This window comes from Lithobates pipiens, unplaced genomic scaffold, assembly GCF_037356315.1.
Source record: "Lithobates pipiens isolate NorthernLeopardFrog02 unplaced genomic scaffold, aLitPip1_a1.2 Scaffold_16, whole genome shotgun sequence".
NCBI classification, from domain to species: domain Eukaryota; kingdom Metazoa; phylum Chordata; class Amphibia; order Anura; family Ranidae; genus Lithobates; species Lithobates pipiens.
The window spans coordinates 190,141,819-190,159,528 of NW_027507748.1; the positions used below are offsets into that span (position 1 = coordinate 190,141,819).

The window sequence follows — 17,710 nt, forward strand, 5'->3', positions numbered from 1 at the left end:
GTAGTGCATTACATAATGAGTGATTATGTAGTGCACAAACATGCCTAACATGCAGTGTGGTGAATCCAGCCTTAACTGCTTATCATCCTTAGGCCATATATATATGGCCCGGGGACAAGTAGGTATGCCAGGTACATGGCTGCAGCTCCATTGTTTTTTTAGAGCTGGTGATCGGCTTTCAGGTAAAAGTGATCTGAGCATCTCTACAGCCACCCAATCGCTTTTACAGGGCTCTTACCGGGACCTCGTTCCTCCATCTTCTCCGTGATGAATGAAGCCAGAAGCAAAAAAGATTTTGTCACTTCTGGTTTTAGGTCTGTTTCCCTGGCCGACACAGACAAGTAAGCAACTAATCAAACAAATCTGATCGGCTGTCTGGGAGGTAGGAGGAGGGATAAGGAGTCTAATAGACTCTGAATCTCCCCATAAAGGGTGCCCGTCTCTGGCTAAAGCTATAACAAGGGGTTCACCCCTTATGATAGCAATAAAGTAAAATGAAAAAAAAAGTGTAAAAATATATTTATATAAAATAAATGAAAAAACATTTTTAAAACACCCCGTCCTCTCATGCTTGTGCGTAATGCAAACAAGCACAAATGTCCTGTACGCATATGTAAATGGTGATTGCACCACACATGTGATGTATTGCCATGAACTTCAGAGTGAAAGATATAATTCTAGTGCCAAAGCACACATTTAACTCTAAACTCGTACCTCCCAACATTTTGAGGTGGGAATGAGGGACACACTACCAAACGTATGTAGGCATAGGACACGCCCCTGTCATGCCCCCTTAAAGGAGAATTAACCCCAAAATGTTTTATTAAATCCACAAAGGTTTTTCTTTTACTACTATTATTCCTTTATATTGACTTTTAAAATTTACAAATGCAACAATTTAGAATTTGGATGAAAGGTTTAGCACTGGGATGGCATGTTTGGTATTTATTTACTCAACACATCATCTCATATTTCCCCCAAAAAATGGGTATTAGTGTGTGTGTGTGTTTTTGTGTGTGTGTGTGTTTGTGTGTGTGTGTGTGTGTGTGTGCACTAAAATGAATGGTGTATTTTTTCCTGAAAATTGTGCTTGATAAATGGCTGCGCAAATATCATGTAACATAAAAAATTGCAGCAGACACCATTTTATTCTTCAAAGTTTTTTCTTTCATGAAATATATAATGTGTGGGGTTGTAGGTCATTTTCTAAAAAAAAAATAAAATAAATAAAAACACTTTCACTTTAAAAGAGAAGTATTTTTTTTTTTTTGTGGCCACCATTCTATTCTTCAAAGCCTTTGCTTTCAGGAAATATATAATGTTTGGGGTTGGTAAGTAATTTTCTAACAAAAAAAAACTCTCACTTTAACGTGTATGTGAGAAATGTCATAAGTGGTATAGCCAATTGAGGCTGGGTTCACACTTATGAAAATTGGATGTGGGTTTCCCCCGCATCCAATTTGCATGACAGGAGATTGTGACCGGCTCTCAATGGGGCTGGTTCACACATCTCCAGGGTGGCTGCGGAGCACAATGCACAAAGGGTCCTGTGTGTGTTTGGCTCAGTTTCAGGTCCGAATTAATGCAATTAATGCGGACCCTTGCTGCAAGCCGCACCCAGCATAAGTGTGAACCCAGCCTGAATGTTTGTAAAGGATATGAAAATTGTTCCATGTCCATTGCCGGGCCACAGTTCTAATAAATGTTGGAATTAACCTGAACCTAATCAGGTTTATTTCATAAATTCAGTTGTACTGTATATTAGTCTACAGAAAGCCACAACTTTTAAAAAAGGTTTGCCACTAAGAATACCATAAAATACCAAACTTTAGGCTTGGAATACTTAAAACATGTAATCGTATATACAGATGACCACTAGAGGGAGTGTTTACAATTAAAATGTAAACCTATGCAGATCAGTTATTAAAGTGGTGTAAACCCTTACAAACCACTTTGACCTACAGGTAAGCCTAGATTAAGGTTTAGGAGATATTTACTAAAAGACAGTGACAGCTGTCTGCTGCGCATGCGCCGTAGACAGCGGCATGCAGGCGCACTATCGCCGCTAGCAGCATGCCGCTGCTAACGGTGATATGCCATTAGTGGCAGCTCCCATGCACGGGAGTGATGTCATCGCTGCTCCGGCGCTGTGAGTGGCCGGAGCAGAGATACCCGGAAGAAGATGGATGCTCCGGACTACAGGGGACAGCAGTGACATCGCTGGCTCCTGTGTCAGATAAGTGACACATAATGGGCTACTATGCGATGCATAGTAGCCCATTATGCTTTACCTTTGCGGGGAGACAAAGAGGAAGTAAACCCATCAGGGTTTACTTCCTTTTTAAGGATGAGCCAAACACCCCCCGGTTCAGTTCGCATCAGAACTTGCGAATATGCGAAAAAATCGGACGAACATACACGAACACCATTAAAGTCTATGGGACACAAACATGAAAACTCAAAAGTTCTAATTTTAAAGGCTTATATGCAGGGGACATATATCAATGCAAAAAAAAGGTTTTTGTGGGAGCAGTAATTTTAATAATGCTTACATAATAATAAAAATGAAATATTTCTTTAAATATCGTGCCTGGGGAGTGTCTATACTATGCCTGTAAAGTGGCGCATTCGTTTGTGTGTTTCCCATGTTTAGAACAGTACCAGAGAAAAATTTAATTTCTAAAGAAAAAGAAGTCATTGAATTTTTGGGTCTTGGCAATATAGATAAAACTCATTGAAAAAAACAGCATGCCCCCCCCCCAGTCCATTACCATGCCCTTTGGGTCTGGAATGAATTTTAAGGGGAACCCTGAACCAAAAATGTAAAAAAAAATGCGTGGGGGTCCCCTCAAAATTCATACCAGGCCCTTCAGGTCTGGTATGGACTTTAAGGAGAACCCTGCACCAAAATGTAAAAAAAAATGGCATGGGGTCCCCTCAATATCCATACTAGATACTTATCCGAGCACTCAACCTGGCAGGCCACAGGAAAAAAGGGGGGATGAGAGAGTGCCCCACCCCCAACCGTACCAAGCCACATTCCTCAACATGGGGAGCCAGGTGAAGGAAAGAGGTGGAAGGAGCGTGATCTGACGCTTTGATCAAATTGATACAGTTTATTTATATACAGAAACAAATAAATGCATATAAAAAATAGCTACGTATTCATAAAAACAGGGTTACAAAATATACACATTAAAATTTTTGAAAGTGCTAAAAGGTGGCTGACAAGTTTTGAGGGGTTTCCTCTTCATCAAAGCCATGAACAACAACAGGAGACTGTACTACATGGTAGGCCAACATAAAAGAGAGTGTTGGGAGATCTATCACATGGTAAGTGATGTATTCTCCTTAGCTTTACAGCTGTCCACATCCCAGCGCTCTATATAACGTGGAGAAATGTGGTTTGTATAAAAAAAAAAAAAAAAATATATATATATATATATATATATATATATATATATATAGAGAGAGAGAGAGAGAGAGAGAGAGAGAGAGAGAGAGAGAGATAGAGGGATTCCACATATGTCTGTCGGTTGTACCTGCATCCAAGAGTGTAAAGATGTTGCAGCCTGCATGCATCAAATCAAGAAAAGGAGGCAGTTGCTTCAGTGTGGGTTCTATATACCTCTAATCCGAGAGTTGCCTTGTGTTGTCCAAAGGATTGTAGTCAGGGCTTAAGTCCTGCGGGAACGCATGGGAACGGAGTTCCTGTACTTTTTCCACAACAGGAACTCAGTTCCCATTAGCAGTCGTGTCCTGCAAGACTTTGACGTATGCAAGCTGTATGGCAGGTGCTACACCAGCAGCTGCTGACACAGCTCTCCATAGTAAGTGCCGCACACCTGACCATTCAGGCATTGCCAGTAGGGGGCCCCATGACAGCTTCCGCTTAGATCTACCCGTCAATCACAGCTAGCTGACGGGTAGATCAGGTCCCTGCTGCTAAGAGATTGTATTTAGTCAGCCTTCTCGTGATGCACTCCTCCCCGCCGGCCCCTCCTGATTTTCTGTCTCCTCACCCCCCCTCCAGTCTCCTGCATACTTGCTCTGTGTGTCTCGCTGAATCCCCCCTCCTCTATCTTCAGTGCCATATGATGAGAGAATCCAGAGGAGGAGCACAGCTATTCTGCTTACAGGACATGCAGGGAAAGAGGTGAGCTGAGGGAGAAACATCAGTTTGGGGTGGTAAGCTGAGCACAATACCTGGCAAAGTTTAATGCCAGGAGGGAAGTTTATGTGGAAATATGTGAAGGGTTTGAAGAGCTGCGAGTGTGTGTTGGAGCCCTGCAGAGTTTGCAGCCCCCCAAGCTAACATACATCTCCTAAGCAGGAACACATCACTCCCCAAGCATTCTGTCCAGATAATGTGCAGTTAATTTATGACCTTTCCGTTTAACCCTGTGTTATGAACTCTGTTCAATGAAAAGTGTAAACTCACCACATAAACTCTATATACAAAATAAAATTGCCCAATAAAGATCAGAACATGATGTTCACATTTGCATGGAAGCGCAATTGACTGAATGCTGATTATTCAGAGAATTACCGTATTTATGTTTGTGACAGACCTAGCCGGGACATAGGCTTTTTGAGAGGACTGAGTGTGAGCCTCTTGCCGATCGATTATGGGCCCTGGATTTTAAGGGGCACAGGGTGAATGAGAACCCCACTATAATCTGTGCTAGTCAGATTCAATGCTGTATATATGTATATATAATGTGTGTTGTCTCATGCTGTTGGGACACACACTGTCAGATGCTAATGGCATTAACTCCAAACACCTGTCTCTTGTGTAAATGAGTCTAGCCTGGCTTGTAAGGACATTCCAAACGTTGTTGTTTGTGCTAATTAATCCTTTGTTTATGTTTATAGTAATGTTTATTGAATTGTGAGCTAGGAGCCGAAATGTCTTATCCCTTCAGTCAAACTAGTCTGAGTGTTGATTAGATAATTAGCTCATACTAATTAGGTTAAGTTTTAGTCACCCCGCTGTATATATATATTTTGTGTGAGATCTCAAATAAAAGTCATTCCTGATGTCTTCCAAGCCTGGTGTCGTCTAGTGCTTGGGGGTTCCTATAGCCAGATCCATTGGACTTGTGTTCCAGGACTTAGGAAGCGGTATACAGACGGAAGCACTCAATCGGAGTGTGGGATCGGTTCCGTCACAATGTTTATTGAGGATTGTTTTTTTTTATGTACTAACAGTTAAGCTTCATACACACAATCTGAAAATTGGATGAAAAATACCACTTTTGAAGTGTTTGTGCGTATGAGTGTATAATTTTTTTTTTTTTTTTTGGTGGGGGAGTGGATCTTGGGTGGGAGTTCCCACACTTTTTTCCTCAGGACTTGACCCCTGATTGTAGTGGTCTCCAACTGTGTGAGACAGTTGGTTTTCTCACACAGTTGGAGACAGCTACAATCTTTTGGCTTTGGCGGTATAGCCGCGCTGCCCCATTGTATTAAATGGGCAGGAGCGGTGTATATCGGTGTGGTGTATATCCGCCTGTAAAGCGCCTCAGTCTGAAAGGGGTCTAAGGCTGCATAAAACTATGCATCATAAATGTCTTACTCAAATCTACTTTAAAAAAAATAGCACCAGCACCAGTCAAAACTCCTCTCTCCCAGACTGCAAAGAAAGACCACTGCATTTAATAGGAAATCAGCAATTTCTGCAGCGGTCTGATGCCTACCACTGAGTCAGAGCTATAATTTTGCAAACAGCAGGGAGCTCATTGCAATAGATATTTTTGACTGATACCTCAATTGGGCCTTTAACATCTGCAGAAAAGAGTACTGGTGTACAGCATGGATATTGATCATCACACGTATGGGATAGGAGGGCTCACTTTGCAGCTTCTTATTTCAGACATCTACAAACTTTAGGGTGGATTTACTAAAGGCAAACAGACTGTACTTTGCAAGTGCAGTTGCTCCAGAGCTTAGACTTCCATCATCCAATCATGTGCAAGCAAAAGGGCTGTTTTTTTATATTCCTTGCATGTGATTGGCTATTCTTTACTCAAAAAAATAGGCATACCTGGAAAAGAAGTAAGTGAATACTTATCTCTCCTGCTGCCAACACCACCAGAACACTGCTGCGTTCATAAGGTCAACCCCACTGAGAAACAAGGGTCATTGATATCCTCAGTACCCTTCAGAACTTGGGGTTTCTTCCCAATGTCCTCAACACCACTGCAGTATACAGCAATGTCATGGAGGTCAGTGCGAACAATCAGTAAGCACTATGGGGCCAAGGAGATTGTCACTCCTGGAAGCGTTGGTTTCTGAGCAGGCTTCAGAGGAGGATTTCATGTAAACTGAGTGGTTCTTATGGTACTCACAGCAGAAAAAAGGAAAGTGATCACTGTTTTCTTTTCTAGGTATGCCTGCTTGGAAATGTATTTGGTTAATGACAGAGTCACTTTAAAACCCACACCTCCATGAAAGCCTTTGATTAAAGGCTTGCAAACACCTGCAAAGTAGCCCAAGCTATTAATCCCTGTCAGTTACTATCAAGAAATATGTAAAGGAAACAGAAAGAAAACAATTTAAAGGTGGAATCTGCTACTTTAGAGCTTATAAACTACTGGAAATACAGTGACCTATGTCAGTTTGTCACACAATAAAGACTTACGGTTTATCTGAGTTACCAAAGGTGCATTTACGTTATAGTCACAAATTTACCAGAATATATAACACTGTGGCATTGTAAAATCATATTTTTCATTAATACTTTTATGTTTTAGTTTTCCAGTGGACAAAAAAAGGGAATCAGTTACCATATCATGAACACCAACATAATCTTGAAAAAACGAATCTGAATTTCTGTTCCTAGGCGTCTTTCATTTTCTGTATAGATTCCTTGTCTTCCTTTCAATAATGTGGCAACTAACAACACACAATACAAGGTTATTAATATAATTATTATGCATCAGTTATAAAGTGTCAATATATTACACAGCACTCTATATTAAACATTGAGAGGGGTAAATAAGGGGCATCTCTAGAGAAATCTTGAATGGATGTGATAACGTTATGAGAGAAAAAAGCAGTAATACTAAAGGGCATTAGAAGATCGGGGAGTTTGGTTTAAGGAATGAGGTCAGAAATATACAAAGGTATGAAGAGTGTTGATGGAATACCATATGTAATCAATTCAATTCAATCTGATTATTAGATTTATAGAAAATCAATAAAGAAACATAAAAGGTAGCCAAGAAGAAATGGTATCTTCTTGTAGCATCTGTGGTAGTCTTGTTAGTGAAATTCCAGATATAGGAATTTTGATTGAGTCAAAACAAGAGTTTATAATGGTGTGGGTTACAAATTTTGTGGACGTTTTAAAAATGAAATATTTCTTAGATGTTATGAAAAATGAAGTGGCAAGGCTTATTTTATAGTCTACACATCCAGCTTTTATCTGCCGAAAAAGCGAAATCGGCTGTCGAAAGCATCATACTAACGATTCGAAAATCAGTTCCTTGTACAAATGTTTCCATTCAATTTTCATATCATGTGTATGGGCCTTAAGACAGAAAGCTTGTGGAGCAAGAAGAATGACTTCACTATTTACAACGAAACTCTGCCTAGTGTTAATTTAAGGATTGCAGCTGCCACATGTGCTTAGGCCTTTAAGGAGGCCACCCACGCTGTGGGTGTCTCCTTCCTCTCCCTTGCCATGACTGGACTGTGCAGTGGCAAGTGAGAAACCTGGAGAGGACTGCCATTGGCTGGTGCTTCAGCCAAAGCCCCACCCACCAAACTCAAAGACTTAAAGGGGCTGCTTAGGACTGCTGCTGGGACCTGTGCTGGGCTGCCTGTGGAAGGAGTTCCTGCGTGCTAGGGACCCACTTGCCACGTATTGAATCCACTTAGAGGTATATGCGGTCCAGGATAGGCTGCAACTGTGTTTTAGTGGGAGCCAGCAGCTTTAGCTGACCTTCGAGGAGAGGACAACCTTGAATTACGGTGGGAGAGAGGAAGACCTTTAATGGCTTTTGTAGAACTACCAGGGACCCAGAAACTAACTATGGCAATGAGAGGCCTTTTATCCACTGACTTTTTCTGTTTACCCATTCTGTGAGTTACTGTTGACCCTCTGGGATTACCTTAAGCCAATTCTTTTCATTACTGGCCAGAGGATAGGTATGGCAATCTTTTAGTCTTACAGGGATTTTTAATGAAGGTTATTGAAACTCTCAAAGTGTGCTTCTAAATCCTGGGTCATTTCTGGGCAGGTCATTGTTGGAACAGGACAGAAGAATCCAATTAACACAGTGGCTCATTTGGGGGGTGAGCGCTACAACAGTTACAGTGATGTCATGGAGTACTTCAGTTTTATCTAGGTCAAGATTTTGGTAACTGTCAAATTTACATGAGGAAATGGCTGAGTGGAAGAGTGAAACAGTTTTAAGGAAAGAAAGTGACAGGTCAAAGATAGATAGCTAGATAGCTAGATAGATAGATAGATAGATAGATAGATAGATAGATAAAAACAACAGTCCAAATACTAAAGCTGGGTACACACATATCAGTGTGTAGCTGTATCTGTTAAGCCAGCTTCTGACAAACAGATCTGCTTGAAAACCAGCATTCAATCAGCCACTACAGCCAATGGCTGCAGTGATGATCAGTGTGTTCTAAGTCCTCACTGTCAGACCCCATACACACTATTAGATTTTCTGCAAACTTTTTTCTTCAGATTTACCAAAACCATATAAAATTAGGTCAAACCTTAAGGGCTCCTTCACACGGACGTGTCCATGTACGGAGCCTGCTCTGCTTAGCGGGGGATCGCTCTGTCGGTAGGAAGATGACAGGTCTGTCTCTGCACACTGTGCAGGGACGGACCTGTCAGAGCGCCACTCTCCCCTATGGGGGATCGGATGAAGACGGACTGTAGAGTCTGTCATCACCGCAGACAGATCGGGTCACTCTTTTTCTGATTGGAGGGGTCGGATATCAGCGGACATGTCACCGCTGACATCCATCCCTCCATAGACCTCTATGGAGTGTCCGTTCAGGTCTGCCTAAAAAACTGACAGGCGGACCTGAACGGATCATCTGTGTGAAAGGGGCCTTAAAGTTTAAATTTGTATGCAATGTGGCAGGCTCTTCCACTACATGGTTTTGGTAAATCTGAAGACAAAAATCTGCAGAAAATCTAATAGTGTGTATGGGGGTCTTAGAGTACAATAGCACAGCGGGGGAGATTCCTGCATCCACATTGCTTGTGAGTTATTTTTTATTCAGTCTGCTGGTTGAACTAAAACAAAAAACTCACAGTATGCAGCCAGCTTAAGGGTCCTTTCACACGGGGCGGATCAGTTCTGATCCGCCCCGTGGATGTCCGTTTGCTCAGCGGGGATCACTCCGCCGATCCCCGCTGAGCAGGGAGATGACAGGTCTGTCTCCGCACACTGTGCAGGGACGGACCTGTCACAGCGCCGCTCTCCCCTATGGGAGATCGGATGACGACGGACCGCAGTGCCCGTCGTCATCCGATCCGATCCGCAGACGGATGGAAAAATAGCTTTTTCCTCCGTCACACTTTTTCGGATCGGAGCGGGTCGGATGTCAGCGGACATGTCACCGCTGACATCCGACGCTCCATAGAGCTCTATGGAGCACCCGTTCAGGTCCGCCTGAAAAACTGACAGGCGGGCCTGAACGGGACGTTAGTGTGAAAGGGGCCTAAGTCTTAAAGTGTTACTAAACCCAGGACCCTGTATTCACTCTATTTGGTCTCCTATAGTACACAGAACATGGAAATACAATTGTTTTAGTAAATATAAAATGCTAAATACCTTTTCTCATCAGTAGTTATAGCAGTCTGGTGACTTCTATCAGTGTCCAGCCGAGCACTGGTTAAAGCTTGGAGGAGGAGTTTTCATTCTCTTCTGACTGTCCTATAAGGGTGCACAGCCCCTGACCCTCTGTCTGGACAGTGCTGATTGGCCCTGGGCTGATCACATGCACCCTCCCAAAAGAAAAACTCACTAGCAGTACACATAAAACTGAGCATGTGCAGAGTGCCCTCTAGACTCTGTTCTATCAGGAGATGGTTTGTGGACTGTGGAAGAAGGGGAGGATCAGAGAAGATAGGATCAAACAGCCTTTTTACACAATGCAGAGGATTAACCCCTTAGGTTCCACCGTGAGTATAAGAAGCATGCTTTATTGCATATACAGGCTGTTGTGGGATTAGTAACACTTTAAAAGTTTCCAATGATGGTGTGGCAAAAAAAAAGCGAAACCAATGAGATCTGGAGCTCATTCACACCATGTCCAGTTATCGACATTTTTCTGCAGTGAAAAGACAACTACAACACCAGGGTAAGGATGCATATTTTCAAAAAAGTGACAGCTGTTTTCAGCTGAATTCAATGAGAATTGCAAATAACAGCTGTAGCTGTAAAAGATTATTATCCTTGTGGCAAAGTGTTACTAAACCCAAAACAGTAAGATCAGTCTGTATATGCAGTAAAGCATGCTTGTTATACTTGCTGTGGAACGTAAGTGGTTAATCCTCCGCATTGTGTAAATATGCTGTTTGATTCTGTCTTCTATGATCCTTCCCTTCTTCCACAGTCCTCAATCTATCAATCTATCTCCTAAGTCATAAGACTGCTATATACTGCCATATCTCCCAACATTTTGAGATGGGAATGAGGGACACCTACTAGCAAGCGTATGTAAGCGTAGGACATGCCCCGCCTCACCCCCTTAAAGGAGAATTAACCAAAAAAGGTTAATTAAATCCCCAAAGGCTTTTCTTCTGCTACTGTTATTCCTTTATATTGGCTTTTAAAATGTACAAATGCAACCATTTAGAATTTGGATGAAAGGTTTAGCACTGAGAAACACTTTTTTAACCACTTCAATACCAGGCACTTAGACACCTTCCTGCCCAAGACAATTTTCAGCTGTCGCAATTTGAATGACAACACTGCATACAACACTGTACCCAAACTAATATTTTATCATTTTGTTCCCACAAATAGAGCTTTCTTTTGGTGGTATTTTATCACCTTTTTGCACAACAAATTAAAAAAGACCTAAAATTTGGGGAAAAAAAACAAGTTTTTCTTTGTTTCTGTTAAATTTTTTTGTAAATAAGTATACGTTTTCTTCTTCAATGATGGGCACTGATATGGCTGCACTGATGGGCACTGATAAGGCGGCACTGATGGGCACCGATGAGGTGGCACTGATGAGGTGGCACCAATGAGGTGGCAGTGATGAGGCGGCAGTGATAGGTGGCACTAGTATGCGACACTGATGGGCACTCATAGGTGGCACTGATGGACACTCATAGGCAGCACTGATGGGTACCTATGGGTAGCACTGATGGGTACTTATGGGTGGCACTGATAGGTGGCATGGATGGGCACTGATAGGTGGGCACTGATGGACACTGATAGGTGGCACTGATGGACACTGATGGGGGCACTGATGACACTGGTGGCACTGATGACACTGATGGGTGGCACTGATGACACTGATGGGTGTCATTGCTGGGCATCATGTTATATAATAGTGCCAGTCAGTGCCTATTTGCGGGCACTGATTGGCACAGATTGGTTATAATTTGCCCATGTGGATGGCCATGGGGTATATACCTGGCCATCCACATGTTGCCCCCTTCCCTGGTGGTCCTGGCGGTTCTCCTAGTGGTCTAGTGTGGGCATCCGAGGGGGGGCTGTGCTGATAAATAATCAGTGCAGACCCCCTCCCTTTAGGAGAGCCGCCGTTAGGCTCTCCTCTACTCGCATCTGTTAGACTCGAGTGAGCAAAAGCCAATCAATGGCTTTTCCTGTTGACATTGTGATCAGCCGTGATTGGACACAGCTGATCACGTGGTAAAGAGCCCCCGTCGGAGGTTCTTTACCAAGATTGGTGGAGCGGTGTGTCAGTCTGATATGTGGCTGTTATCCTGAAGGATAACAGCCGCGCGGTGGCTGTTATCCTGAAGGACGTTATATGATGCCCAGTCAGGATATCTGAACCATCATTTTGCTATAGGCCGGGTGGGAAGTGGTTAAAGATAAAAAGGGCATTTTATATGCAACTATATAGATCAGACCAAAATGAGGGACAAATGAGGAGGAAAGAGGGACAGAGGGACATTGATCCAAATCAGGGACAGTCCCTCGAAATCAGGGACAGTTGGGAGCTATGTACTGCTCATGAGAAAAGGTATTTAGCAGTTTATATTTACTAAAATAATTGCATTTCCATGTTCTGTGTACTGTGGGAGACCAGATATAGTGCATGCCAGGTCTTGGATTTAGTAACACTTTAAAGCTTTGTGAATTGAGTTTATATTACATATACTGTATGTGAAAAATTGTTACATTAAACCACAACCTAAGACTACACTCACCTTTCATTGTGGACCCCAATGACTGTGACAGTGCAGCATGGGTCCTCAAAGCAAAAGGGCCAAAAAGTTCTCAGTCCTTTCCTGGCAGCAACAACCTTGTTAAGAGTAGTTGGTAGTGTGCTATTTACTGGAAAGTCAGAAGGGGTTAGTTCAGGGAGGATGGAGGGTGAGTGAAGGAAAGAATTCTGAGAAGAGGCTATGATTTTTATCAAAAAGAACTCTAGTAATGAGCATGTTTTTGTGAGAGATTAATGGAAGCATGAAGAAGACATGAGTGACAATGAAGAAAGTCAAGGGCAATAGTGAGTGTGAAAGCTCTGTTTTTGAGATTAGTAATGTTACAGACTTTGGAGAAGAAAAGGTCAAGGGTCTGCTAAAGGATGTTTGGGACAGGCCTTAATGATCATACTTTGTGCTCTTACCTGCTGAGACAGTCCTTTTGAAAAGGATCGGATTAACTACCATTACAAGCAAGAGAGGGGCATAGGTGGTGATATAATGAGGAATGGCATGCTCCAGACCTTCCTCACAGCTGGAAAACAAAATCAAACCACATTCTTTCTCCATTACATTTGTAAAGAATAATTTCCTGATAACAAAAAACTGATAAAAGATAAAAAGTAGTAGCAGAATAGAAACAGCTATTCTATAGGTAGAAAGGGTGTTTCACCCCTAAACAGTAGGCACAACTGCAAGCTTAAAGTGGAGCTCTGCACATTTTTTATTTTTTAGTTTGCATAGTGTAGGTAAGAGTTAGAACCTCTGTTTTTCTATTGCCCTGCCTAAGGTACACATTTTCTATCTTTCTGTAAGATCAGTGCAAAAGCTCAGAGAGGTTCCAGTTTTTCCCTATAGTGTTCAAAACTAAAAAACAAATTTGGGGCTGATACTCTACCCTAACGCCTTCAAATCTACTATTTTCTCATGTTTGGTCTTTTAAATATACCATTAAAAGTGTATTGCTAAATTCGATAAGTGCAAAAGTCTTTTGAGCTGATAAGTTGCACTATGCCTCTGTTTCAATCTTATTAATTTATTAGTTAGCACTGTAGTCAGTTCTCTCTGTAGACTACAGAACAGCTCCTCCCCATGTTATGGAGAGAAGGAGCAGAGGGGATACTATATATATATATATATATATATATATATATATATATATATATATATATATACATACATATATATGTCCTAGAAGGACAATGCTGATCATCCATATACATCTATAGTACAGTGAGTTCAGGAAGTGTGGTTTAATCACTAGATGAAAATAAAGGGAAAAAGCCTTAAAAAAAGATTCATGCAGCTGTCACATGACTTATGCCACGTACATACGACCGGTTTTTCCGTCGGAATTAACTCCGAAGGTTTTTCTGACAGAGTTGAAACTGAAACTGTCTTGCGTACACACGATCACGCCAAAGTCCGATCGTTAAGAACGAGGTGACATACAACATGTACGACGGGACTAGAAAAAGGAAGCTCAATAGCCAGTAGCCAATAGCCTCCGTCTCGTACTTGCTTCAGAGCACGCATCATTTTTGGTCCGTCAGAAAAGCATACAGACGAGCGGTTTTCCCGATAGGAATTGGTTCTGTTGGAAATACAGTATTTAAAATATGTTCTATTTCTAGGTTAGTCAGAATCCTTGTCCAATGAGGCATACACATGATCGGAATATACAATGAAAAGCTTCTGTCTGACTTTTTCTGTCGGACATTCCACTCATGTGTACACGGTATAACTCATCATACACCTTACAATCTGACAATATGGGGGTTATTTACTAAAGGAAAATCCACTTTGCACTGCAAGTGCACTTAGAAATAAAGTCGCTGTAGCTTGCACATGATTGGATGATAAAATCAGCAGAGCTTCCACTCATTTCATATCTACCCTACTGTAGTTTTTCCTTTTGTAATATTATCCAGGGAATATAATAATCAGTATTGGATCTATATCTCTCCGATAATCACTTACCCTTAGGGTAAAATTATATGGTTTGCCCGGAACCTGTCCTGCCTACTCCCCTCTCCTGTTTTTCTTTCATTAGTGGCTGTTGGGGGCTTTAATTAATACTCATTGGGATTTTTTCAGTTTTTGGTGTTGTATGTGTATGTATATACGTATGTACACATATATATATAGATCTCTATTTAGTTATTAGAGGTAGCACCTGGGCCCTTTCAACATATAATTTTTTAATAATTTTTTGATAACTATGTCATAGGAGGACCACCCTAAACTATCCAGCCAATTTATATCCAATCAAATAGGCCCTAGTACTATACAGTTTTTTGGCAGATCTAAAGTAGGTAAGGTGTATGGTGAGCATAAAAGCCCGTACTTATAGCTCAAATTTCTGCAGCAATCGAAATTCAAGCTGTAAGTGGCCATGCAATCACCACCTGGCTCAGCAAGTCAATTTAAGTTGAGTGAGCCCAGTGAAAAACTATCGGTCAATCAGTGACTGCATCCTTCCAAATACAGTCACTGTCTGACAGAGTTATTGTGCTCAGACAGCCATAGGTTCAGCAGCTGACTATATGGAATAGCAAACCAACCATTTCTTCATCAATTTTGTTAGCATGGATGAAGGAATCTATTGATTTTCTCTTGCTCAGCCTAGGGTTAAACAAGAGAAAATTGAGTTGTGTATGATGGCCTTGTATGTGATGGCTATGAGGACATGGTCTTCACTGTAGAATCATGGAAACTAATGCCAGGCTACTATTCAAACAGCAAAAACAGGGGATGCACTGGATACCTTCACTTCCATTATGCTATTCTTGGGTGTCCAGTGCATCCCTGTACATTTAAGGAAAGGGTGGGATCCCTCCAGGCATACCTGCCCTTCATCTATCCATTATTATATATGTGCTCCAACTCAGGAGACTCTCAAAATTATAGAGTTAGGACTGCAATACGCTGGGGTGCCATGATGTGGTTGTTGCAGCTTATGCATGTATTTGTAAATGTGTGCAAACTAAACCCCTTGGTTTGAGCATGAACTGTTAAACAGGGTCAATTTGGTTTGTTGCAGACTGTCTGGTAAGTAACCTGGGAATTTTTGTTTGTTGCTTTTTGACATACATCGCTCTTCCATGTGCTCCTTGCTGTAAAGATCAGTTAAGCCACGTTCTTATCAATCGATGAATCATTAGCTGTCAGCTGTCTGTCTTCCCCCCTGACAGCTGAATTGTAAATAATGCCGGCAATAGGAAATATGGATAATAAACAGGGTCTGGTATGCATTCTAAGGGGAACCCCACGCCAAATAAAAAAAAAATTAAACAAACAGCATGGGGCCCCCCAAAATCCATACCAGACCCTGACCTGCAGCCTGACAGGTCAGGAAAGCCCCCCCCCCAACATACCAGGCAACATGCATTCAACATTGGGGTGTGGGTGCCCTGATGCACCTTGTCCCCATGTTGATAGGGAGAAGGGCCTCATCCCCACAACCCTGGCCGGTGGTTGTGGGGGTCTGCAGGCAGGGGGCTTATCGGAATCTGAAAACCCCCTTTAATAAGGGGGCCTCAGATCCTGGTCCCCTCCCATTCACCAAAAATATGTAAAAAGTAAATAAAAACAGTAAACAGGTTTTTGACAATTCCTTTATTAAAAAATAAAAACAATTTCCCCCGGCGTAGAGCCATCTCATGCCACCCACCGCACTGCCAAACTAAAAAAAACAAAAAAAAATCCAACCTCATCGAAGGCTTCCCCTGGAAATGCCTGCTCCTCTGTCTGCCATTTCTTAAAAAGCTAAGGGGCAGAGTTACCTAATGATGTCAGCGGGTGACCCCCGCCCCTTGACGTTACCAATCAGGGCATGCTGGCTCGATGGTGCCACCAGGGGTGGGCCACCAGGTGGCCCGCCTCCTTATCTATATAAGAAATGACAGACGAAGGAGCAGGCAACGGGTTTTTATTTCTGTTTCAGAGGTGTGCCGGACAGCGTGAGATGGATCTACATCGGGGGACATTGTTTTTTTATTTTTTTAATAAAGGAATTGTCAAAAACTCTTTTACTGTCTTCACTTTTTTTTGGTAAAATGGGTAGGCCATACTCATTCACATAGGGGGGCCTGGGATCAGGAGGCCCCCTTGTTAAACGGGGCTTCCAGATTCTGATAAGCCCCCTGCCCACAGACCTCCACAACCACCACCCAGGGTTGTTAGGAAGAGAACCTTGTCCCTATCAACATGGGGACATGGTGCATTGGAGTTGGGTGAGCCCCCTGCCCCAAAGCACTCACCTCCCCCATGTTGAGGGTGTGTTGCCTGGTATGGTTCCCTCCCTTTCCTGGCCTGCCAGGCTGCATGCATTGATAAGGGTCTGATATGGATTTTAGGGGGGGGCACGCCATTTTTTTCTTTATTTTTTAAATACCCGGGCTAACAGTTGCAACCGCAAGTCAATTTAAATGTGATTTGACTCTTTTTTTTTTAAAGTTTTCGCTGCAGCATGTTCTATGCATGCTACAGATGTGCCACTTTACCGGCAGTATAAGGGGACATCCCAGGCACTATATTTAAAGGAATTTTTATTGTAGCACTTATGATATACGTCTGATATGCATTTGAAGGGGAAGCCCATGGCACAACTAGAAAAAAAAAAACAGTGTAGGGTCCCCCCCAAATCCATACCAGTCCCTTATCCAGGCATACAGCCTGGCAGGCCAGGAAAGGTAGGGATGAGCGAGCGCCCCCAGATTCCGACCCCCCATGTGAATTAGTATGGGGTACATAGTACCACTACCCATAGTACCACTACCCATTCACAAAAAAATTTGTAAAACTTGAATAAAGACAGTAAATGTGTTTTTAATATTTCCCTTTTTTTCTTCAGGGTTACGGTGGGTGGTGTGAGATGGATCTACATCGAGGGACATTGTTTTTTTAATAAAGGAATTGTCAAAAACTCGTTCACTGTCTTTATTCACTTTTTTACAAATTTTTAGGGAATGGAAAGGGGTACTATGTACCCCATACTCATTCACATGAGGGACAGGATCTGGGGGCCCCCTTGTTAAAGGGGGCTTGCAAATTCTGATAAGCCCCCCTGCCCGCAGAAACCCACAACCACCGGCCAGGGTTGTGGGGTTGAGGCCCTTGCCCCATCAACATGGGGACAAGGTGCTTTGGGGTGGGGGGGGCAGAGCACTCCAACATATTGAGGTGGCCTGGTAGGGCTCAAGAGGGGGGTGCTCCCTCGCCCCCCCCCCCCCCTTTTCCTGTCCTGTTGGGTTGCATGCTCGGATAAGACTCTGGTATGGATTGGTATGTCATTTTTCTTTAGTTTCTGTTTCTTCA

The 17,710-nt window shown here is 42.5% G+C and overlaps 1 protein-coding gene across 1 annotated transcript in view; it reads right to left on the reverse strand.

The window, feature by feature from the left end:
• GPR143 (G protein-coupled receptor 143) overlaps positions 1-17,710 on the reverse strand; it is a 127,537-nt gene that overhangs the window by 48,955 nt on the left and 60,872 nt on the right. Inside the window, exons 5-6 of the mRNA XM_077480838.1 lie at positions 12,817-12,926; positions 6,789-6,897 (exon numbers count right to left, since the gene is read on the reverse strand). Coding sequence (XP_077336964.1) covers positions 6,789-6,897; positions 12,817-12,926 — 219 coding nt within the window. The remainder of the gene's footprint in view (positions 1-6,788; positions 6,898-12,816; positions 12,927-17,710) is intronic.